The 23,959-nt window shown below is 52.0% G+C and overlaps 1 protein-coding gene across 1 annotated transcript in view; it reads left to right on the plus strand.

The window, feature by feature from the left end:
* Positions 1 to 23,959, plus strand: part of SLC8A3 (solute carrier family 8 member A3) — a 92,768-nt gene that overhangs the window by 65,861 nt on the left and 2,948 nt on the right. Inside the window, exon 2 of the mRNA XM_072864671.1 lies at positions 6,855 to 6,958. Coding sequence (XP_072720772.1) covers positions 6,855 to 6,958 — 104 coding nt within the window. The remainder of the gene's footprint in view (positions 1 to 6,854; positions 6,959 to 23,959) is intronic.

The raw sequence follows: 23,959 nt of genomic DNA on the forward strand, positions 1-23,959 counted from the left end.
AAATCAGATGAGGATTTGGATATATCAAGATGTGTCAAGAATGCTGTGGCTTGACCCAAGGTATATGCACTAATGATTCACATTAATGAGTTACTAAAGATCTCCTGGTACTTCTCACTGTCCCAGGGATGTTTACCTTGCTGTCCTGGCTGCTTTCCATCCAGGCTAACAGCATTCCACCGGAGACTGTAAATCCTGCCCTTGCGCAGCCCTGCCTGTTTCAGTGGTATACACTATGTGACATCTCCTGACTTACGCTGTTTTTAGAGCTGAGCCTTATTTCACATTCCAAAGTCATGCAGACACATCCTCTTAACCTCCTTGGCAATAATTCCTGCAAATGAGAGTCTCCACACAGAGAGATACTCAATATTTTCTAGCACATTAATCAAATAACCATCCAGTTGTTGCGTTATGTGTTGGAAGCGGACGTGTTGTCAAATAAAATGATTTTATAGATTATCCTCTTTACTTCCCAGACGGGGAATTTAGCAACATCATGTGCACAAAGTCCTTTAGGAGAAGATCGATGTCTATTCATTTCATCTTCTGTTGCTTACTCAGGGAAATCTCATACTTGATGTTGCTCCCCAGAGGAGCTTTCCCATCCCTAACTTTTAAAACCAGTGATTGTTTCTAAGTGCATGTTGAAAGGAGAGCCCGGACCGCCATCATCTGAGGGCTGTTGATGGCAGCTTGCAATGGCCCCAGAGAAAAAGGAGAGAGCGAGCAGCTATCCTGAGTTCTGCATGGCCAGGTGATCCCCGGGAACGCCGGCTCTCGCCTTGCCCTGCTGTGTCATAGCCCAAACCGAAAGCATTGCTCAGTCTGCTGAAAACACCACCGAGGCCTGAATTAAAGATCTTTTCCCACCAATGTACTCATGCAGGGGTTGAGATTGGACTATGCCGTGGCTTGGTGCTGGTGGTGGGGCTTTGGGGTTTGCAGAGTGGCTCCTCGCTGCCAGCTCCCAGTGGCATTTAACAAAGGCAGTTGATTGCCAGGAGAGGCTTTTGGATGGCCTCTGCTGTTCTCCGCTTTCGAGCTGTTTGAGGTACGTCTTGGCCATGAGGAGGCTGTCAGAGAGAAAGGAGGAGGTTGGAAAGTGTCCTCCTTTCCCCATGCTGAGCAACCAAAGGCTGGGGAATGAAAGCTGCTTAGCTGAGCAAGGTGGGCTTCGGATCCCTCGCTTCCCGTCACGGTGACCGTGCCTGTCAGGGCTGCTGCACGGCCAGCCCCTGTCGTGCCCGCCTCTGCCTCCATGAATTTCAAGAAGCTGTCAGGATGTTCTTGCAGCAAAATGTTCCCGAGCCTCCTGCTCCCGCACGCTCTCTGCCTCTCGGTGTCCTCCTGTCACATCTCTCGCATTAACGTGATGTCTTCCCGGGGCGGTGTCACGCTCCGGCCCTTCTCCCCATCCATCTCCTCTGCTCTCCATGCCTTCCGAGGAGGTAGCTCTCAGTGTGGCTGCAGGTGAGAGATGAGATTGCGCGGGAGCAATCTGTGTTTTGGCCTCCAGACGATTTGCGACAGCTCAGGACGCAGCTGTAGTTATGGTTGCTTTCATAGCCCTGGAGAGGAGCAAGCTGCTCGCAGTGGCTAGGGAAGCTGCAGAGCCCGGGAAGGGGCAGCCCCCACCAGCCGCGGCGGGCTGGGAGGGGTGGCCATCAGGCCACCGCAACCGCCCTCCATCAGCGCTGACCTTTCCGCAGCAACAGTCACCGGAGCAGCCAGCCAGCTGAGAGACGGCACTTCCCCGCCAGGGAGCAAGGCCAGCCCCATGCCCCCATCCTTGCAGGCTGCAGAGCAAGCCGGGAGCGGGGATGCTGCTCTTCCCTCTGCCACAAAATCCCAGCGAAAGGTTAACTGCTCCCCGTTATCTGGCGCTGGGTCTGTGAGCCCTCACCCACCTCCCGGTGTCACTGCACAGTCCCTGCAAACTTCTGCCGTGCTCCTTTTCTCCTTGCACGGGGAGGTCTGGCAACGCGCTGGCTCTGCAGCAAGAGCGGGCAGCAGCTGCAGTTCAGCCGGAGCCCTCCATCCCCACCGCCCGAGCGCGGGCAGTGCCAGGTCCCCACACCACACAGCCCACACCTCGGGGCTCCTGCGCTGGGTCTCCAAAGCTTTCTCTCACCACCCCTCAGCAAAGCTGGGGAGGTCAGGCTCTTCCTCCTCCTTTGGGACTCAGTCAGGTTGGGCGAGGGGTGCAAGGTCCTGCCTGTGTCCCTGCAGGGCACCTGCAGCTTTGCTCTGTGGAAGTTCTGCCCCTCACCCGTTGCTTCAGAGCCAGGTAAAAGGTCCTTTTCTCCCTGTGGCTCGTAGTGAAGGAGGAAACCAGGAATTTACTGGATTGGTCACCAAATTCAGACACCCGTTTTTGAAAAGCCACCTGAGGCTTGAGTGTGTAGTAACGGTCCAGTTTGCCGCAGAGCTGAGCTGGTCTAGGAGTCCAGAGGGTTTGCTCTCTTGGTTTCTTGTCCCAAGGGGACTTGCTTTGCAAAGCCAGCATTTTACCGTGCATCCTCCCTGTGGATCCCTACCACGTTTTCTTCCTCTTTCTTGACTTTTTTTCTTTTAAAAAACATTGAAAAAGGACTACTCTAAGGAAAGCTCACCACTGTGGGACTACTTAGGAGGCTGTATAGAGCTCTCTGAACTTAACAAAATGCGCAAGCAGCAACCCATTATTCCTCAAGTCCACAGCTCTGAGTATTCATCGCACAGATGAGGGGCTTGTGTGAAATTAGACTTTCCATACGCACAGCACACGGCCAGGGAGATCATCTGCTGGGCATGCATCCTCATTAAATGAGCATTTCTCCTCTTCTCTGGTGTGCGCACACACCACTCACGGAGACGGGAGAGCCACCGCATAAAAAAAAAGAAAGAAAGAAAGAAAGAAAGAAAGGAAAAGAAAGCTGCTGTATGAAAGCAAACTCAAATGGTGTGCATGCATAATATTCATTGCATAAAGCCTTAGAATAGCTTTGTCGCGATACCTAAGCTGGCCCCCGGGAAATGAGGTCTATGGGGTTTTTTCCAAATTTTTGCAGACAAGCGATACTGAGTAATTTGGAGCTCCTAGAATGGAAAAACCATAAGCAATGGTAATTATGAATAGGATTTTAAAAAGCAACCCATGTGCAGGAAGCACTGGCTGCTTTTAAAAATCCCACCTTCTGTTTTGTAGTATATGAGCAAGGAAAAGATCAGAGCTATGAATCAGCTGTAGGTTTCACTCAGCAAACTGAACAAGCTTTGCAAAGTACCAGGGGCCCAGACAACATCTGGTTCAAAAGCCAAATTCAGTCCACCCCTCCAAAGAAAATGCAACAAAATCATCGTGATGAAGTCTTACGCGAGCACCAACATTTACACCAGAGATGTAATTTAAAATGCTACATCCTTCAGGCTGGATTAGCAGAGATTGAAAGGGTCTGGAGAAGGGAAAGGAGGCTTGCTGGCATTAGCGCAGGATATGGGTAGAACAAGCACTGGCAAAAATAAAGCTGATTTATCTTAGAAAGAAGAATTAGAGGTGATTTTTCTTGCATATTCCTGCACCAATGGATATAGCAGAGGTTGTCCAAACTCTTCCCCCTAATCCCGTATGCCATCACTTGAAAGACAGGGTTTGGGACCAAGCCAAAAACGAGAGCCAGCACGGGGAATGGGATTTCCATAGTCAGAGTGCAGGAGCAGTTATGACTTGAGAGTCAAATTGGAGGAGGGCTGGATAATTTTGTGGTCATTAGTGATATCCGTAGGAGTACAAGCTGCAGTGATGACAGTTAATCAACCCTCCTATTCTCTGTTGTGAAATGGTGTTTTTCAGGGGGCTGCTGGCAGTAGCAGCATCCCCAGGATGGGGATCGCAGCATCCCCAGGATGCAGGGATGGACGGCTCATTCTCTGAAGTGCTGTGGGATCAAAGATACTGGGTATATTTAATGCCAAGGGCTACCGGCTGAGACTCACAGGGATTTGAAGCTTGGGGCTATTTTTCCAGACTCTGTGATTGCCAGTCCCACTTTCCTCCTCCTTTCCATCCCCAGCCAATACCGGTTGTGCACAAAACGCACCAGGGACTGATCTGAACGTTGAGGATGGGCAGAGAGCGAGGGGAGGTCGTAGCCCCAGGGCCACGTGTGGGTTTGGAGCTGTGGGAAGGGAGGGGTCATTCACTGGCAGGAGGGGCAGCTGGCCTGGTGGCTCTCGGGCAGTTGCTTTGGGGTAAGAGAAATGCTTTTTAAGTGGAACTGACTTTTCGTTTAAAAAATGCAGTTCCAGCTTGGGGTTGGGGCTGACTGGAAGTCCAGGAGCCCTGAGGTGGCAAGCGCGTGCCTCTTTAGAGTGGTTGCATTTATACGAGCATGTAATTGTATGTGCTTATCAGTGCACATGCAGCCAATGTTGCCTTTCAGAGGGTGTGAGATCAGCCTGGAATAAAAGCACCAATCCCTTCTCTCACGAGTGAGGGATGAGACTGCATGAAGCCTTGCAGCCACCAGGAAGGCGAGGGGAGCGCAGGGGTCATTTCCAGCCCACGACAGTCAGCGCAGCCCTGGCTGGAAGGAGGCGGTGGGTTGGCAGAGCCCTCAGCTCACTTCCCATGTTCTGTTTGCGTGCGAAAGCCGAGGAATGGTGACCTCTGCATAAGGCATGTATTTGCTGTGAAAGAAACGATGGCACAGTGAGCTCTTCCCTTCTGTTCCTACAAAATGCTCTAAGAACTCATAAGAAATTTGCCTAAGGAGAGACGTAGGATGTGCTGCCCGGCTGCTCCAGCAGCCAGGACCTCTCAGAGCAGGCTGATGAAGCTGTCCCTGTGGCAGCTGATGAACCCACATCCCCTAGGGTTCCCTCTGATGTGAATTATATCAGAGCTGCAGGTCGCAGGGTTTCCCCATGGCCCGTGCAGTCAGCGGGCATCTGCCCGGCAGGCGGGTGTTGCCAGCAGGGAGGCAGCAGCACGGTGCCTGCGGGGCGTGTGTGCTTGTGCTTCTGCACGTGTGTGTGTGTGTGTGCAGTGGGTAGCGGGGTGAGGGATGCCTGCTTCTCCGCTGGCCATCAGACCTCATTGCCCACACGCTGAGTCGCCAGCCACCGTACTGGCGGCTCCTCAGCCCCTCGCTGGTTTGCCGGGGGATCAGAGCTATTTTTGTCTAACTTTGCTTTGCACAGCGTGGCCTGCCATCATGCCTTTGGGTTAAACAGAAAATTGGCCAGTGTCACTTGCAGGAGTGGGGCTTTAGCCTTTCTCAAGGGCCATGTTGAGCTTGTTCAGTGGGTGAGAAAACTTTGACTCTCTAATGTCCCCATTCAACTCTTCACCTTCCTCCACTGTTGCTTCTCTGTTCCCTTCTCCCCTTTATGACACTTACTATTTTTCCATCCACAGCAAAACAGTTCACATCAAGGTAATTGATGATGAGGAGTATGAAAAAAACAAGAATTTCTTCATTGAGCTGATGAGCCCCCGCATGGTGGATATGAGTTTACAGAAAGGTGTAGTACTGGCCCTCCAGACTAACATTAACGTTCTTCTTTCCTCTTCTCTTCCGTCTCCTTCCTCCTCTTCTCCTCCTCTTCTCTCTGTCTCCAACCGCTCTGCCCTACACACTGCTGTGCGCACACACCGTGTCACATGGTACCCATGGTGGGGGGAGCGATGCTGGGGCTGAGGAGAGGCAAAGTGGCGAGGGGGGCAGAAAGAGAAGGATGGAGAGCAGTCCCGCTTGTCCGTATTTCTGCGGCGGCTTGAGAGGGACCTTCCGCCATCCCCGCTGGACGGTCCAAGCAAATTTTGTAGCGCCAGTGGGAAGATGCTGGCTAGAAACACATCCAGCATCTCCGGAGATCATCGCCCGGCCCTGGTCCACCCGTAGGAGTCCTGGTCAGATAAAGACAGGAATCGAGGCCTGGCAGAGAAGCAGCTCCTGTAATTTCTGAGAAGGACTGGGCAAAGGCTGTGCAGCCCCCGGTCCGGTTGCTGCAGAGTGGCTCTGGGAGCGGGAGGTGAGGGCAGGGAGGAGCTGACGCCCCGCTTTGGCATTGAAGGGGTGCTGGAGGGAGCCAGGCGAGCTGGCAGCAGGGAGAAGGGGCCAGCCCCGCTCCAGCATCCAGGGTATTTCCATTCGATCCTCGGAGGCATTTTAGTCCCATCGTGTTGCCTTCGAGGTCCCAGCAAAGCTGTCTGCTCCCAGGGAAAGCTGCGTCCTTGCTCAGGGAACAGGTTGGGGGAAGAGGCAGACACTACTGAGGAGAAAAAGCAGTAAGATGTGCCATTTTAAAAAAGGAAATTAGAAATATCAGCCTCCTTCGCAGCTAATAGAGCTGTAGCCTGCCGGCAGAGACCCACCTCACCCCACCGGGGAATGTGTCCGTGAGTGCCCATCTCTCTCCCTTCTCCTCAGGCTCCCAGCCCAGAGTCCCTGCAGATTTATTATTAGTTGTGAGGGTAGCAGAAGCAATTGATCTTCCAGCTAAAGCGCAGTGGGTACCCCAGGGTGGTCCCTGGTGATTTCCAGGCAGACGATACCCTTTCCATTACCATGTGACACTGAAAAAAACGTGCTGCAGAAGTCGCCTCCCACTAACCATCAGCAAGGTCCGACCCCCGCCTTTCTCTCCCTCCTCACCCCCTCGCCAGCCCCCTCTCTCCCTAACACCCTCCCGCTCCCCAAGGAGCAGCTGCGACGGATGCCCCGTGTCCCACAGGCAGGCCGACGCGCACCGCCCCGCTGGGGAAGGGGCTGCGTGCCAGGAGCCCGCGCCGCCGCCGCCGCCGCTGCTGCCTCGCCTCCGGCCGGCCAACCTGCTGCATACGGTTGTCTTTCTTGTTGTCCCTACAGGAAGACCGTAAGGGTTAAGATAGTAGATGAGGAGGAATACGAAAGGCAGGAGAATTTCTTCATTGCCCTTGGTGAACCGAAATGGATGGAACGAGGAATATCAGGTGTGAGATCCTTTATGAAAAAGATGAAAAAAAAGAAAAAAATCAGAATCGAGTCTCCAAACCCCAAATCCAGAAAATATAACCCTCTTTCTCCTCCTTCCCCTCCCTCCTTTTCTCCTCCTCCTGTAGATGGATCGACTTTTATTCTCTGCCCTCCTGTATTCTCGCTCTCACCCTGTTTCGGTGTCATCTCTGCGTTTTAGAGCCCAGCTTACTCCTGATCCTCCTTTTGTGCAAAGCTTGAGCCTCAGAGGCTGTATTATTTTGATTGGTTTTCCTTGTCTTGACCTGTTTTTGTTCTGAGCACACCTTTGCTGTTCTCCCCTCTCCTGCTCCTTTGCCAGGACCTTGGGGAAGGTGAAAGGCAGGAGAAGGGGGTAATGCATGGCTGCCCCTTCGGCTCCTCCCGTACGCCCCGCTGTCCTTCCCTCCGTTGTTGCCTGCCAGTGGCATTGCCTTGGTGCTTTTGGGTCCCTCTGAGGTGTGGTGAAAAGCCCGTGGGAGAGGAGGGAAGGTGTGAGGTATCTCGTTTTGCTTTTATTTTTAAAAATGGTTTTCCATGCATTTCATCTGAAAACGCCCTTAATGGATCGCAAACAATCACAGCCTGTTGTGCAGAGGGTGTGGAGCTCTGCTGAGGTCCTACTTCATCAGCAGTGAGACCCAGGATCTCCCCGCAGAGCAGCATTATAGTGGGAATAAACCCTGACTTACGGTTGTGCCTTGCCTAGATGTATCTTTGTCCTTGTCCTGTACATGTTTCACCCCTTTGTCACTGAGCGAGTCTTGCCATTGGCTTCACCAGCTTTGGGGTGGCCCGGGAGGGCCAAGCTTTAAACAGAAGCACTTTACAAAACGGAATTCAAATCCACCTTCTGGGTATCTGATACAGAGCAGAGACAGACATGTGTGTCCACAGGCTTATTTCTGCTCCCGTGTGCTGCTGCAGGTGATGGGAACACCTGGCATCGCAGAGCCTTCCCTTGCTGAAATGTCTCCTGTCTCTTATCTGGCCCGCACAGCAGCTGCCCTCTGGCCAGTCCGAGCTCCCATCTGCAGGACGTTCGGGATAGACACAGCTTGCATTAGCATGGCAATGTCGTATAGCATCCATGGATTTGTAAGATGTAAACCCAAAGAGGATACATAGTTTAATGCCGTTAGACCATCTCCTGCAGCCTGCAGGCAATGAGGGACATGAGGTTTCACTCTGTGTCGAGCACAGGCCCTCAGGTTTCACCGAAGTCCAACTGACCTTGAGCGGAAGCAGGGACAACCTGCCATATCCCATGGGGGTATGTCCCAGCAGTTAATCACCCTCCAGGCTAAAGGTGTGAGCACGGCTTCTAGCTAGAAGTTGTCTGGCCTCACCTTGTAGCCACTGGTTATTTTCCTACTTTTCTCCATGAGATGAAAGAACTAGATAGTGTGCCATACCTTCTGTGTAGGTACCTGCTCGTTATAGCCGTATTACACTCAGATTTCTTCTTGGAAGTTTAAGGAGATTAAGGCCTTTGAATCTGTGTCAGCAAAGTGTTCAGCCCTAGATCGAAGTCTTCAGCCCTAGAATCACGCCGGTGTCTCCTCTCCGCGTGTGCCCCTTCCTGTCCACGGGGCTCCCACCGCCATCTCAGCAGGTACAGGAGGAAAATCACCTGCCTCTGGCTCTCTCCTGCTTATGCACTCAGCAGCCTGGAGCATCACACTGAAGTTTCTGCTCAGTTGTCTGCTCCCTGTGAGCCCTGCATCCTTTTCTAAACCAGTGAGCTTCAGGATACAGGGTCAGGATCGGGCTGCTTTTTGTGAAGTTCTGCATTTCTTTTTCCCATATAGGCCATATTGCATCTGGCTGAATAAAAACATGTATTTGAAAAAAATCCAAATAGCCCTTAAGGCGGTTCAGTTGTAAAATGTCCTCATTATTAGGACCACGATGCCAGTTTGCCATGTTGTGGGTGTCTCATTTACACCAGCATCAGCTGGAGTCAGCGGGACTGTCTGATTTGCAACAGGCAGAGAGGAGATCAGAGCCAGACTAAATGATCTGCAGCACAGAGCCTGCAGGCCAGCGGCTTCCCTCACCAACACGTAAGGATGGACCCTCTTTACCCAGAGGAGGTGAAGGACCATGCTGAGGAGGAGATATGGAGCCCTGGTTGGCCTCGTTAGAGAAAAGTCAGAGCAAGAGCACCATGGTTTTAAAATCTAAGAGGTGGGAGATTAAAATGCATTTGTAAATGTTGCTGGCACAAGGTGGCACAGTCGCTACACTAATTCCAGGGCATCTGGAAAGATCCCCAGCTCCCTAGTGCTGCACGCCGTGGCATCTCCAAGGAGCGTACCTTGTGCCTGGGATGAAGAATAAGGAGCTACGTGAGGCTTTCCCACGCAGAGCATCGGGGCTGATCGACAGCAGATGCTGTCGCCAGCAGCTTCATGGGGTGCAGGTGTGAGCAGGAGTGGAGACGAGGCAGCCCAGGACGCGCACGGGCTTGTACACGCTTGGGGAGGTGTGCGACCTGCCGTACGGCGTCGGGAAGGGACGCTCACACTGACTCCCGCGCACACGTTCCTGCCACCACTGCGCCGTTGCAGGGGCAGAGTTCGGATGGTTTATTTATTGCAAAGCACATGCATGACCGATAGAGCCCCGTGGGCTTCAAGGTCAGTGCAGCCACCTGCGTGGATGCTGCCATTGCCCTGCATCCACAGACGGGGGAAAAAATCCCAAACTGCAGCCGCCTAGCTGGGACTTCACTTGGTTTTGTTGCGGTGATGAGTGGGCCCCCCTGTGACTCACACGGTGAGGGCAAAGCACAGCTCCTGCCTCTCCTGGGAGGTTCAGGCTGGGTTGCTTTTGATGAAGAGTCTCTCTGGGTTTTGGCTACCCACGCGTTTGTTTCCAGTACTGCAAAAGACGTGGTTTTCTTGACAGTGTGTCCTTGTTTTGTAGTTACTCCCCACTTAGCTCTGTCACACTGAGCTGGTGCCTAGGGTGCTGCAGGAGTATTGGATGTTCTGCGACGGCTCTTCGTAGCGTCTTCAGAACATCTCTTCTGGTCCTGTTGGGAGCTGGGCAGTGTTGGGTGCCTCAGCTGACTGGCAGTTGTGTTTGGAAGTAATCTGCGATCCGGGTCGCGCAGAGACAGCCAGCGCAGTCGTGCCTGCGCTATCACAGCTTCGTGCCGAGGGCCTGCGCTCACCCCAGGACCTCACCTTAAGGACACGAGCTAGGTAGCAGTGATGAGATCAGTGAGAAAATGTGGTGCCCTGAAGGGCAGGCAGAGCTGACGGCAGGGCCGGTGGCCAGGGGCATAGATGCGTGCTTCTCAAACCAGCCTGGGACAGAGTTTGGATGGTTTATTTTGGATGCAGATCTTGATCTGGAGCCCCATGCTATTAAAATCCCCTGTGCTGTCCCTGCAGGTATCCACACTGCTGCTGGCTGCAGTGGCAGCGGTTTCTGATAGACGTACAGCGAAAGAGGATAGCAGGCGGGAGCAGAGTTCGCTACCATATGGTTGATTTGCATTACTGGCTGCGCTGTCCCGTACATGTGCCGGTACAAAGCAGTCGCCACCAGTCAAGGGAACGTCTGCTTGCCCTGACCAGAGCTGTGGGATAGAGGGGAGTGACCTTGTCTTGGGCTGCACAATTAGGTGAGGCTGTGTATCTCCAGGAGGGTCTCTGTGAGGGCCAGAGCTCAGCAGAAAATTCATCCTATTGCCCTTGCTGTTTGCACCTACAAGCACCTTACCAGGGAAAAACATCTCTACTCAGGAAGGTACCTATGGTGGTCCAAACACAAATTCCCGTCTCCAGGTTGCTCAGGGCTTGCACAACACCTAACAGCCACTGAAACAGCCTTCTGACTGAAACATTTTGCATCATCTGCAGATGCTGCTCCTCACTGTTCACCCCCAATTATACCAGTGCCGTGCTGCTTTGAGCCTTGCGGCACTCGGTTGTTAACCCTTGCCATAAGGAGAGCTGACCACGTGCTCCTGTTCTTTACTTTCCCCCTATATAAATGTTACATCCACAATACCAAACTTTGTCTTGCAGCCCATTTATTCTTTTTCACCAATTGCTTTCTGCAGCTGGAGTTTTTCAAAGCCCTTCTGATCATCCAAACAAATCACATCAAGTAGTTTTACTTTAGCAGCTCGTTTTGTTGATGTGCTCCAATAATTCAAAGAGATGAGAATAGATCTGAGATGGGTATCTTGCCAGCCCAGTCTGTGATGAAGACCGATACTGACTCACTGGAAGATTTCATTTGATAGCAGATAATGGTGAAAATAGCATTTGGGAAAATTATGTTTCATGAGGGTAATTGGGAGTCTGCTCATGAGAATTCAGCTTGTGGCACAGTGGTAGAAGATTCAACCTCAGGGCTGGTGCGTGAAGGCTGAGTCTTGAGGGTTACACTTTGCAAAAGGGACCGACATCCTTCATGCAAAACTTTGCTTCAGGAAGTACGTCTCCCACAAGATACGACTTCACTGGAAACAGGAGCACAGATGGCTGGCAAGCACTATTAAACAGCTTGCTGGCATGACCTGGCTTGGGAAGATTTTGTCTGAAGTCCTCTCAGCCCTCCCAGCACAGAGTCAACTGGTGTGGACAAATCTCATAACCCATCTCCTTTTAATGAAGTGTCAGCACCCCTGATGGGAAAGCTTCGTGCCCCAGAGGGAGGATGTGACTGGGAGTCACAGAGTAAGGATTAAACTGCCAAGGAAGAAGGATTCCTAGCCTGGATTGATCCAGCAAGTTATCTATATCAAAATATTGATGAAATGATGTGCCTTGGTACAAAGGTCAGTGCCTGGATAAGATAAGCTGCATCGATATGTGAGCGCATGTGCTGCATTTTTCTGAAGTGTGGGCAAACGCTGAGAAACTCCTGCTATCAGCTGCTGATGGGAATAGCAAAGCAATGTTAGATTGCTGTTTCCTCCTTCCCCGAAGGTTTAATAATTTGCTCGCAGCTCTGTGATTAAGCTGAACGCTGCTGATTCTCCTGATGGAGAGGAGTCTCTTGGAGTCTGCAAGAGCTTTGCTATTGACTTCAATAATAACAGCATTCAGGTTAATGCTGCAAAATGTCTGCCTTGTTTAGCCTATAAAAACCCCATATTTATAGCTCTTCACAGTCCATTAGGGAAACAGTTTGCTCACCTCAGTGAGCAAATGCGGAGGCAGAGCCTGTGGAGAGTTGCATCTGGAAGATGGGGGATCCTTACCCCTTTGGGGAACGGAGCCCGCCGTTTGCATGGTCACTGAGCTCCTTTGGGTGTGCACGGGGTGCAGGCAATGTGTTCTCCTTGCCTTTTGCTGCCTGTGACTGCCCTGTTGTGTGACTGAGGGTCTCTCCAAAATCCAGCCTCCTCGCCCTCATTTCAGCTCACTCTGTAAATCCCAGGCCTTTAACAAGGATCCTCTTATCCACGCAGTGGCTTCCTGGAGTCGTTAGGGATATTGATTAGAGAAGATTTATGTTAATGAAGAATGAGTCCAGAATAAAGCATGCAGCATGGTCAAATCTCTCTCTGAGGTAAACAGCAGAAAAAGGTATTTAACTGTTTAGAAAAAGGCTGGGACACACATTTAGCACAGGATTTACAGGATTGCCCGGTTTCTCGTCTGCTCCCATCCCAAGCCCAGTTCCTCTTGGTTTAACCTTCTTTGGCCTCGGTAGAGTTAAAGCAGGCAGGAATTCAATTCCTGATCTGTACCCCACACCAACACGCACGTCACAGCAGGGTTTCACCCCAAAGTACATTGAAAACATGCAGATGAAATTGTTTATTAGTAATTAGCTTTTTTTAGCAGCTAAATTCAGGTCTAAATTGTCCAGTTGCAGGGGTGGCAGGGGAAGCAGAGTTCATACACACAGTTTTGACTTTGCTGAGTAAAAACCAGGCCTGCAGGGCAGAGAAACCCCAGTAAAGGAGGAACTGGGATCCAGAGCTGAAGGCTTTGGGTCTCCTGAGAGCGTCAGCATCACCTACCCTGTCTGCGGGCACGGGTGTGTGTCTGTGCTTATGCCGTGCAAGGGTTAGGTGAGGGGTACTTGGAAATGCTATTTTGGATTTGACTGCGGAGCTAATTTTAGCAGCTCCCTGTAAGAACAGGCACGTCGAGCCTCTGAGACTACCTGAGATGCCAACAGCAATGAGGTGGCCTGGCTTGGCCCCATGAGGAGCGTGATGTGCAGAGCAGGAGTGCAGGAGGAGGAGAGGTGCCCTGGGGAGGGATGGAGGGATGCAGCCTGGGCTGGGGGCAGCGGAAGGAGGCTTGTGGGATGGGAACAGCACGGGGACCATCGGTGGGGCTGGTACAGGTACAGCATCCCCAGATGGACTGTCAGGAAACATTACAGGTCAGGGCTAAGGGCACATTAGCAGATGCATGTGCAGGAAGGAGGCTTTAGTCCATGAAATCATTTTCTTGCTTGCATGCACAGCATTCACTCAGAAATATAAAGATAAAATAATCCCTTGGCTTTCTGCATGCTGTATTCTTGATGTTTCATTCATAGCCTTATAGGCTTCTTCAAATATTCATGTATCATATCATAAGTGAAAGAGAGAAAAATAGTTCTTTTGCAGGCTCAAAAGCAAATGGGGAAAAAAATAAGCTCAAATCCCAGAGCACTAGAACAACAGTTTTAAAAAACATGAGGAACCAATGATTTTTTTTAATAACCACAGTAGCTTAGGGGCCCAGTAATATTTCATTATATTAAATTTGAACACCGAATCAACCCATTGTACTAATTCTTGTAATTGCAAAAGGCAAATTAAATTTCCCCCATTGTCTGGAGAACCAGAAGGCCATGGAATAGTAAGGAGGCCACAGGTTAGCATGGAGCTGACGCAGGATGGAGCTACAAGGAGACTCAAGATTGGTCCTACAAGGAGCAGTGATGGGCCTGCTGGAGACTTCCAGACTTCCATGGAGGATGGGAGGTTGTGCAGGCAGAGCAGGTTGTGTGCTTCTTGGGGCTCTGTGGCACTGTACGTGCTGCAGAACGTATTCACGAATGGTTCCCCCAAAAGTTTTTGACTCTCAAAAGGAATTGACCCTGAAACACGAGGGATGCTCAGCAAGGAGCCTCTTCATTGCCCCTTCCCCTTTCTCTGTGCCTCTACCTGCCCGCACAGACACGGGAGACCTCCGCGAGTGCCCAGGGTATTTCCAGCCAGGGACATGGATAGGTGGATGAAGATCTTGGCTGGGCCGATGACTCCCCGCAGGCTGTTGGGAAAGCTGTGCCCGTGGGTGCTGCTCGACGGAGCAGAGCCGTGACTGGGAGCCAGGACTCAGGATTACTTTCCCCGGCTCTGCCACTGATGTGCTGTGCGACCTTTGACGAATTGCTTAGGAAATCACTTTCAAGCCAGCATGGATACAATTAGGTGCCTCTGTACAAAAGTGCCTGCTTTTCAGAGGCCTGAACTGGCAAGCCTGGGTAAATTAGCACTTTTGGACTCCAGCCCACTTCTGAGTTTGCAAAATGTTCCCTTTAGCCTCCCTTTGCTTGCTTCACCATCTGTCAAATGGGGCTGTTAATACTGACTCAGTCTTTGTACAGAGTTTTAAGCTTCTGAGACTAAAAGTGCATGATAATAAGTGTTAGTAATTACAATACCGTCATTGCATGCAACCAAGTCTTCGGGGACCAGTTTGCTGTTTGAAGGACAGGTAGAAGTCAAAGCTAAGGCACAGAGCTGGTGCTTGGCCCGTCTCAAAGAGGGTTCGGTATTTTTTGCTATACGGACTCTCCTGTAGTTAGTATGAAACCTGGATGCAGGCTGTGGCTTTCTAGGGGTAACACCTAAGAGGGATCCAGCCGGACGTTTCTTGGTGACAGCTCTAGGGAGTGGGAAAATCAAGGCAGGGGAGGGCCAGGAGGTCACTGCCCAAGGCAGCAAGAGGGCTGGGCTGTGCCCGTATGGAAAGTCAGGGTAAGGTCATCCCTTGCAAGGACCTTCGCCCCCTTCTCCTCCCTTTCTTCCACCTCTAATCTCACAGGACCACGCAGTCACATTTCCTGGGAGGCAGTCGCGTCCCACTGCGATGACATTGCACGGCACGTGCCCGTGCAGCGCCGTCGGGCAGACCCGCAATTGGGAGCAGAGAGAGCCAGGAGGACTCAAAGTGGTGATGCTTTACATGTGCCTGTGCTCCTCTCGGCTCCCTGACCCTCTGGGAGTGGTACCTGTGGGGCGCAGGACAGGCGTAGGCGAGCAGGGCATCCCGGGGGATGATGCTCAGCCGCGTTACCCCCGCTCCATTTCACACTGGAGGCCAGCACCCGTTTTATCAACACCTCCCCCTGACGATGTTCTTCTCAGTGAGCTGCCCGCCAACCACCTTCTCTTCTCAGCCACCGACGGGTTTACCGGGACCTCTCTGGTTTTGCCAAGCCCCACCACAACCACATACTCCCTGCTGAAGTGAGGGCACCCACCATGCCTTTGGGTCAGTTTGGGTCACTTCAGGCCCCGATGGCAAGCGTAACCGTCCCCTCCCTACTTTTCCCTTCCCCTCCTCACTACTCCCCACCTGTATCCCACCCCTCTGCCTTCGCTTGGGGGGTGTGACTTTGGGGGGCCAGCACCCTGGTGCTCACCAGCATTCTCTGCATCGCGCTGCCGCAGGGTCTGCTCCCCCGCCTGCACCTGGCATGCGACCCCGGCGAGCTTGCACGCCGCCTTGCACCACGTCCATTGCTCACTGATAGCCGTTATCTGCAAAACAGCTTTTCCCCCTTGGATATTAACTTCTTCCCTCTTCTCTTCTCTCTCCCTGTCTTTCTCATGTTCTTCTCTCCCCACAGCCCTGCTGCTCACCCAAGGTAAGTGCTTTTTCTCCTTTCCTCTGCCTGCTCTGGCTCTGTTTTCGTCCCCTTCGGTCAGCGCCCCTGTGTTTGTGTTTGCTTTGTTGTAGACAACCCCAGCTCACGGTGTTTGTGTCCAGCAGGAACTAGTTAAGAGCAACACATTAAGAACATGACAGTGATTGACTGTCATCTAAGAGCATTTCCCATATTCCAGATTTTCCCCCGAGGTTTTGGGAAATGGCCCAGCCAGGGTTGCAAAGCAGAACACGCAGCTCTGGCTGGTCCGGGACCATGACTCGACCCTCTTGTCAGGCACCTCTGGGGCTTGGGTTGTTCTGATGCACCAGGGAGCACAGGGCTCTTCTGCAGGGGGGTGGCACTCCTGGGGCGTGGGGTGGTGTTGCCTGGGGTGGTGAGGGTGCAGGGCTGCGCAGGTGTCCCCGTCCCATGCAGGATCAGGCCATGCGTCACCCCTCAGTGCATGCACCCGGGTGCTCTCCACCTCCCGTCCTGGGGGGTCCCGGGGTGAGCCCAGCTCCAGGGCAGTGCTACCAGGGCACGATAAGCATCAGCACCATTTCCCTCCTCACCCTCAGCTCTGGCTCTGCGCTCTTCACCTCCTCTTCCCATGGCAGGATTTTATGTATATTAATGCTGAGCCCCCCCTTCCTTGCCTGAAATCCCCATTACACCGGTCTCTCTTGATCCCACTGCAGAGTGATGTACACCTCCTGTATTTTTCTTATTCCTTCAATTCCAGATATGATTACAGTTGAATTTGTACTAAAGAAACATTTGTCAAAAGATAAGGGTGGGCACGCAGGGTGCAGAGAGGAGCTCAAGTCTGACAGGTTTGCAAGTAGAGCTGAAAACCAAAGCGTTCATCACGCCTGAGCTGTGCTGCAAATCAAAGGAGCAGCATCTGCCACGCAAGCTTCAGTCTCTGCTCCTTTTCGGAGGATGCCAAATCTGCTGTGCAGGGGATGGCCTGAGCCCATCGGATATTGGGCTAATTAGGAAATTGCTAGTGGCAGGCAAAAGTCCCCAGCTCCCCAAATATCAGCTTAGGGTGTTTATGGAGAACTCCTCGGAGCGGTTTGGATGTTTTCCTTTGTTACTTCTTCAGGTCCGAGAGGACTGGAAATAAGTTGAGCACAGCCTCCTTCCCAGTAATTTCATTGCTTTAATTCAGTAGCTGCCTAATTTGATCAGAACCCCGGGAACCAAATAATTTCTATTAAAATAACATAACTTTCCTCCCTCTGTTGTGATCCAGCCTGATTGCTTTTGGCAGCCGTTATTGGAGAGCTTGGTCACCAGCTATGGAAACAGTTAATAAAGAAAAGCCTGCCTGTGAGGGGAAGGGGGGGTCCTGGAGTGCCCCCAGGGTGCCCTCTCTGCTCGGCCCCCACACACGCTTCAAGCCAGTGGCCAGCCGGCTGGCGAGCAGAGCCCCGCTCGCCGCAGAGGCATGTGCTGGAGTGTCACTCAGCAGCAATCACGGCTAATCAGCGGGGAGAGAAGTGACGTCCTCGTTTAGTCCGTGTCATGTTAGATTTGGATTACATGGACATGCAGGAATCTTTGTAAAAAAACTGCATTATTGAACATTTCAGTGGAATCTGTCGGTCCCGCTCCTCGTCCCTCCCTCCCGGAGCAGCTCACATGGCTTTTCCCAGGCAGCACCCCTTTCCCCAGGGCTGGGACCGCTGGGCACCCTGGCTCTCCTCCGCAGCCCTGGGGTGTTCGCCCTCCCACGGCACCTCTGTGGCAGCCCCCGCGGTGGCACTGTCTCTTTGCAGAAGCCGTGGGGTGCTCCTATGGATGAGCCCAAGAGAAATCACCTCTCTTGTCCCAGCAGCCCTTTCCTGGGGGTAGATGGGAGATCTTGGCTCCCTGCCTTGCAGAGCCCTCCCTGGGAAAACAGGGCTGTGAATTTTACACAAGGCAAAGTAACCGGGCTGGGGAGAGCCTTTGGCACAGGTTCAGCTCAGCATTTGTTTCCTCCAAACGGGCTCTCCGAGCCAGACTTGCAAGGCTGTGCAAAGCTTTTGAAAGCCTTGCTTGGCCAAGTGTCCAGTGCCAGCTGTTGGGGCTGCAGAGGACTACAGTAGTATGGGGTGGCTGGGGAGTGACTTGAGAATCAAACCTGGGGTTTTTTTAACTTCTCTGATGCATAACCTTTTGTTTTGGCACTGGCAGTGATCTCCTCATATACTCTTCATAGAGGGAAATACTTGATACCAAAGTGCATAGCTACTGCAATTGTCCCTGCCATTGCCAGCAGTGGATGAGCTGCTCTGGTGGTCTTTCCAGCCTTTGCAAAAGTCACTGAAAGCCTGAGCAGAGCCTTTGCATGCAAGTTCTTGGGCTCAGGAGGTCCAGATCTTTAAATGGATGAGGGTTTACCTAAATGGTAGCTACTTCTCTACCCTCATTTCCACATATTCAGCCAGATCAAAGAAAATATTTCTAAATATGTTTCTTTATTTATGCATTAAAACTCCTGGGTCCACTTTGGGAGAGACTGGGGAGCAGAGACGCCAGTTGACTGGCCTGTCGGGGACAGTCGTGTCAGCAGCAATCTCAAGGCAGAGCCAGCAGTGGAATAATGTGCAGTTCCCAGCCCTGTGCCTTAGCCTCCCTCTCATGACTGTGCAGCGTTTCCCAGTTAGCGTTAAGGACACTGGGGCATGTATATGGGATGTATCACGCCTCAAAAATAGCTTTCAGGGCTAAGTAAACAGATTCCTCCCTTTTTAGAAAGCAGCCCAGGCTGCCGGTGCTTGTGCATGTGCATGTGTTTCAGTAAAGGGCATATCCATATGCTAACCTCAAAAGCCAGAGCGTCTTTTAGCCAGCAGTCTTCCCCAGTTGTGACTGACAGCTTGACAGCACTCTGGAGAGAGGAACTCATTCATGCTCACCGTTTACTTTGTTTAGCCAGGATTATATTTTATTGAGCCGCAACAAAAAAATCCCATTTTAATTGTCATTTTAATTTCTTCCTAGCAGCACAGTCCCCAGAAGGGGTGACCTTCATGCAGATACATGCCCGCTCTAGAAATGGGTGGAGATGAGGTAGCTTGAGGGGTGTGAAGTGGCCTTCATAGCAATCTTTCATGAATACATTGCTGGTTTTAATTCAATTTATTCAGCAAGTGACAGGGAATACAAACTGGTCTGTGGCTGTCTGATAGTCTTGCAGCATTGCCTAGGTGATGGGTAGCGGTGTTACAGGGCATTCCCATTGCCCGTTTTGGCTCAGAAGGTGTAGTGGCCAGATTACCCCATGGAAATGGGCTTTATCCAGCTTTGATTTATGATGTGTCCAGAGGGCCCCAGGCAATGTCCAGTTCCATTTGGTCCCCCCGGTCTGAAGGAGGTTGAGCTAGCAAGCACTCATGGAGTACCAGCCTTCCAGGAGCAATGCATGACGTGGGAACACTGCTCGGTGCTCCCCTTTCCCCTGGAAAAAGTAAGAGGAGGAGGGGATCTGCTTACAGAATTTTGAGCCTAAGAAACTGCCTATCATGTGCAGGTGGGAAAGCGCTTTGCAAATAGCTGCAGGTGGAGTCCCAGGATGGCCCTGCAGGCGTAAGTCGTTCTCCTGCAGGTGAGAGCGCCGAGTGGGCACGTGGGGACGTGCCCAGCAGGGCTGCGAGCACGGCAGTGGCAGGACCATAAGTAGGAGCTGCTGGCCGCCCTCATCAGTCCTACTTTTAACTGACCCTGAATGGGGCAGAATACGTGAGAACATGGAGTGCTTTAACCAACCTTCCAGCAAGCAAGTGTTGGGTCCAGCGCCTAGTGGGTGTCAGCTGTGGCCATTGCTACAGCCTGGGCAAAAGTGGATGATCTTTTGCCCAGCCTTTGATCTTAGCAGACCTGTTTGTCTCCCCTGCTTGTAGCATCTCCTCTCTAACCTGTGGACTCCCTGCCACGAGGAGCAGAGTACCTTGGTGCAGCAGCCCCAGCTTGCCTAGTCTGAGCAGCCTGTGCATGCTCCTGTAGCCCAGATAGGTTGCTAGCAGTCAGTGGTAGCACACACCTATGTGCCAGAGCAGGCAGGGTTTGGGGGACCCTTCCCTTCCCAGGGAGGAGGTGGAGGCAGCCAGGAGGTCCTGGCAAGCTCCTGTTCTTGCTGGGCATAGCCAGACCTTATCAGGCTTAATTGGGGTTGACAGCAGGGAGTCCAGGGTGCAATCCGCATTGAAAAGTAGGTACTGATGCTGATACAAACAGAAATCAGGCTAGTTAATAATTAAGCTGCAACTTGGCAGCATTCACCTTGGCAGACTTGACCTTCCAAATTAAAAGTCTGTCTCTCCCCCCTGCCCCCTGCGTTTTATTTATCACAGCCCTTGATAGTCGTCTTTGCAGGCTAACGCAGCAGGGTGATGTGTGACACACCTCACCTGTCCCTGCTTCTGGCGGAGCCCTCCAAGACCCCCATCCCTACACGTGGTCTGTCAGGCGATGGGAGGCCTGTGGCTACCATAGCCCGCATGGGAGCATGCCCCACGCTTGCTGCAGGGACAGTGGTCTCCTGCGGCTCCGAAGGCAGGCTGGTGCACCATGCTGCTGGCTGAAGTGCTTCTCTGGAAGGCAGGAGCATCGTGAGTGTGCTCTGACATCGGGATGTTGCAAGAGTTTATTTCCTCTCAGCTGTTGGATCTGTACACATGAGGCTCAACTCAGTCCTCAGCATCCCATGGGAACAGATAGACCCAGCAGGCCTGGAGCAGATTCAGGTTGGGGTCTGGTGTTTTGCAGAGGTTGGCACTGATTCATGCTACAGGGTGCTCAAGTGTCCTAAATGGTAGGTGGGGAGAAGTGACGGATTCATGTAGGTGCTTTGTATTGCTCTTTGAAGGTGCTTAACTCTAATTGTATGGTGAGTATAGATTGGGGCAAGAGACATGTCAACTGGGCTCTCAAGCTTGTCCTTCCTACCACAAATGGCACTGCTCTAACTTCAGAGGACAATCAGCAGCCTGGTATGTGGCACTTATGGGTCACTTGCACAAGTGCATTGAGCAAGATCCAGCACAATATTGATATGAGACTCAAACTCTGTTTGTCTCCTATATTAGGATAGAGGCTCAGTGAACATATAATGGTAGGTTCAGTGTTTTCAGATGCACCTTTGAAGTTTGTTAGGTTTCTCTGCTTTGCTTTCCTGTAGCACATTCACAAATGTGACTGCTTTTTAATGAGTTGTGACGGAATTACCTCCTTTTTTCATTATCTGCAAGCTTCCTCTATTAACATTTCTGCGAGGTACCCATTTGGCGATGCTGCCTGTGCCTGTTCTCCTGCGGTTTGCTTGCAGCTGACATTGAAAGACTTACCCTGGCAGTGGCGTTCAATCAGCTGCCCCCATAGGACATCCTTGACGTGCCTTCTTGGGCAACCGTGTTTCTTCTCTCTGCGCCCCAGTTCACTGTATCGACTCCAGAGGAGCTGTGCGGTGACAGCAGGGCCTCCATTATTCATGTCTCAGTGGATGTGCTGTCAGCAGGCTGCACGTCTCTGTCGCTGGCCAGCAGTCGAAGGTCCTGCCTCCGGCCATGGACACGGGGGTTCCCACGCAGCCTGCTCGACAGCCTTGGACCTGGCGCACAGTCGGAAGAGACGGAGCGGGTCTCCCTCCTCCGAGGAGGGTGTAGGGTCTTGTGCTGTCCCGCCTGGCACACAGGTACATAAACCAGCATGAGCAAGACGCCAGGTTCTGGGATAAAGCCGTGCTGGGTACCGCTCCCTATGGGGAGGAGAAGGCATTCTGCACTGCGTGTGCTTACAGACCTGCCTGCAGCACAGCCTTGCCTAGATAGCCAGTATCCAGTGAGGCTCTGTGTTGCCTTACCATGCCAAAGGCTTTTGCCAAATCAGTTGAAGTGGGGACCAAGGCTTCATTACGTCATTTCTCCTGGACTTGTTAAGCTGAGGAAATTCTGCCCCATATTCCCCACTTTCAGGGCAGCTCTTCTGACTCCAGACGTTTGCTTTCTGTGCTATCCAACTGCAGCCAGTGGGCGAGAGCCCATGGGACCGTGCCGCCAGCTCTGACCGCAGCTTTTCTGATGTAGTTACTTCCCAGCGAAGGTTGTGGTGAGCCAGACTGTCCTCGACTCTGGGCTTTGCAACCCTGCTGGGATGGCTGCTGCGCTTTTGCTCAGCTCAGTACTGTCCGCACACGTCAGCACGCACTCAGCTCATCTGCCAAGCTGAGCCTTGCAGAGCTGAGGGTGCCTCCTCCCCTGAGCTTCAGGTTATGGGGGAGCTCAGACAGAAGCAAGCCACGTACGTGGTACGGCAACTAATGTGTAAGCACCTGCATTTTCAACGATGGATACAGCTTGTCATCTTCATACACTTCCAGGTAGAGGCAGAGACTGGACTTTCTCAATCTCTGTCTTGGAAAAAGAGATGTAGATGTTAGATTTCATCTAACTCCCTGCTCAAGCGAATATAAGTAACTTGCATCTTGTTCTTGATGGTCATCAGTTCATGTCTCCAAGTGTAGCATAAGGCAGAACATTTTGTCCAAGTCCACCCCTGTTCCTGCACTTCTCCAGCTCAGCTGCCTCCTCCCCTCTCTGCTGGCTTGGCCTTTGCCTGCAGTTGCCCTCTTAGCCCTCTGGCATCCTGAATTGCCCAGCTGCGTTGCCTGCCTTCCTCTCCAGGCGCTGTGCTTCCCTGTCTCAGTATTTGTAAACTTTTGGGATTCCCAAATCCAGGGTACACTGTCTTTGAGCTGGGCAGTGATGGCTTTGATGTACATCACTGATTTCAAATGATGGATGTAGCTGCTTATGCTTCTGTGATGGGTTATAATAATGTCACCTGCCACAGGAGTTATTCTATATTTTATAAACTCTGCAGGACTTGCAAGGTTTACAGTCTTTGCAGTCAATCTAGCTGGGTTGATGAAGAGAAGGCAGAGTTTATAACTAGATTTCACTGGGACTTTATAATTTCTGTGTGATTTTTGGTGCGGAGTATGAGATCTACTGGAGCCCACATGGGATTAATCACATCTGAGGCATTACCTGGGGTGTTTGTAAACTCTATAGGAAAACCTGGGTAACATCTGACCCACTGCTCAGCCAGGACAAGATGCTCTACGTTTGTGATACTGCCCCAGCTTCTGCAGAGCTCCAGCTCCCACTCCCCAGCTCAGCTCGGCCCCGTGCTGCAGCTGGCATGCCCTCACTGGTCAGGCACAGGAAAGCCAAGGGAAACCCAGCTTCTTTCTTGAGATGTCAAGGCTTTGCAGAGAGCCCACTGGCATGTGCCTGCACTTGGGTGTGTGGGTGGGAGAGGAGACCTAGGTCAGGGCCAGACACAGTGCCAGGGCACCCTTCCTGCTGGTTGGGGTGCTTCTTCCCGTCCGGGCAACCAGAACCTCCCCAGGCACCTTGCTGGGTTTGCTGGGGCATCAGCAAGGTAACCCCAACGCAGCGTCATCTCAGCATGCTGCACCTCCCGGGCAGTCCCACGGGGCACCCCTCCTGCCCCACGATGGCATCTGCTGACCTGGGGTCCTGGTTTAGTTTCCTCCAGCAGAAACTAGACGTCCAGTATCAGGAAAGCAAAAACCCACTTGGCTCCTGACTTACTTCTTCCTGTTCATTTTTCTGAATGCTAGGAACATGTGCGTGTGTGGTTGTGACTGCCTGTGTCTATGTGAGAGTCAGATCAAGCACTGAGTGACACGGAGTGCCAACAGTGATTTTCTAATCAAAGGGGAATAAAAAGATCCTGTCTCCTGTTCATTCAAACCAGGAAACACGCCAGGGCATTAAAGCTGTCTTAAAGGATGCTTGTGCCAAATGGCAGAATGAATCGGTTCCTCGGTCTCCCCAAAGATGTGGCTGCTGCAGGGATGATGGGAGGGCCTATGTCATCCAAGAGCACCAATGCAGGCCAAAGAAACATTTGGGGTTTTTTTTTTAATAAACTAAAACCATGTTGTGTATGTTCCTGGTGACTAACCGATATTCAGAAATCTTGGTCCTTTGTTTCTGTAGTCCAGCACCCCACCACTGCCCCCCAAATCGCTGCATGACCTTAGCAAGCTGTGAAGGGGCTGCAGAAGCCCATGCTCAGGCCCTGCAGACAAGCCCCCGTGGTGTCCCAGT

Source organism: Ciconia boyciana, chromosome 6 (assembly GCF_034638445.1).
Source record: "Ciconia boyciana chromosome 6, ASM3463844v1, whole genome shotgun sequence".
Lineage (NCBI taxonomy): Eukaryota > Metazoa > Chordata > Aves > Ciconiiformes > Ciconiidae > Ciconia > Ciconia boyciana.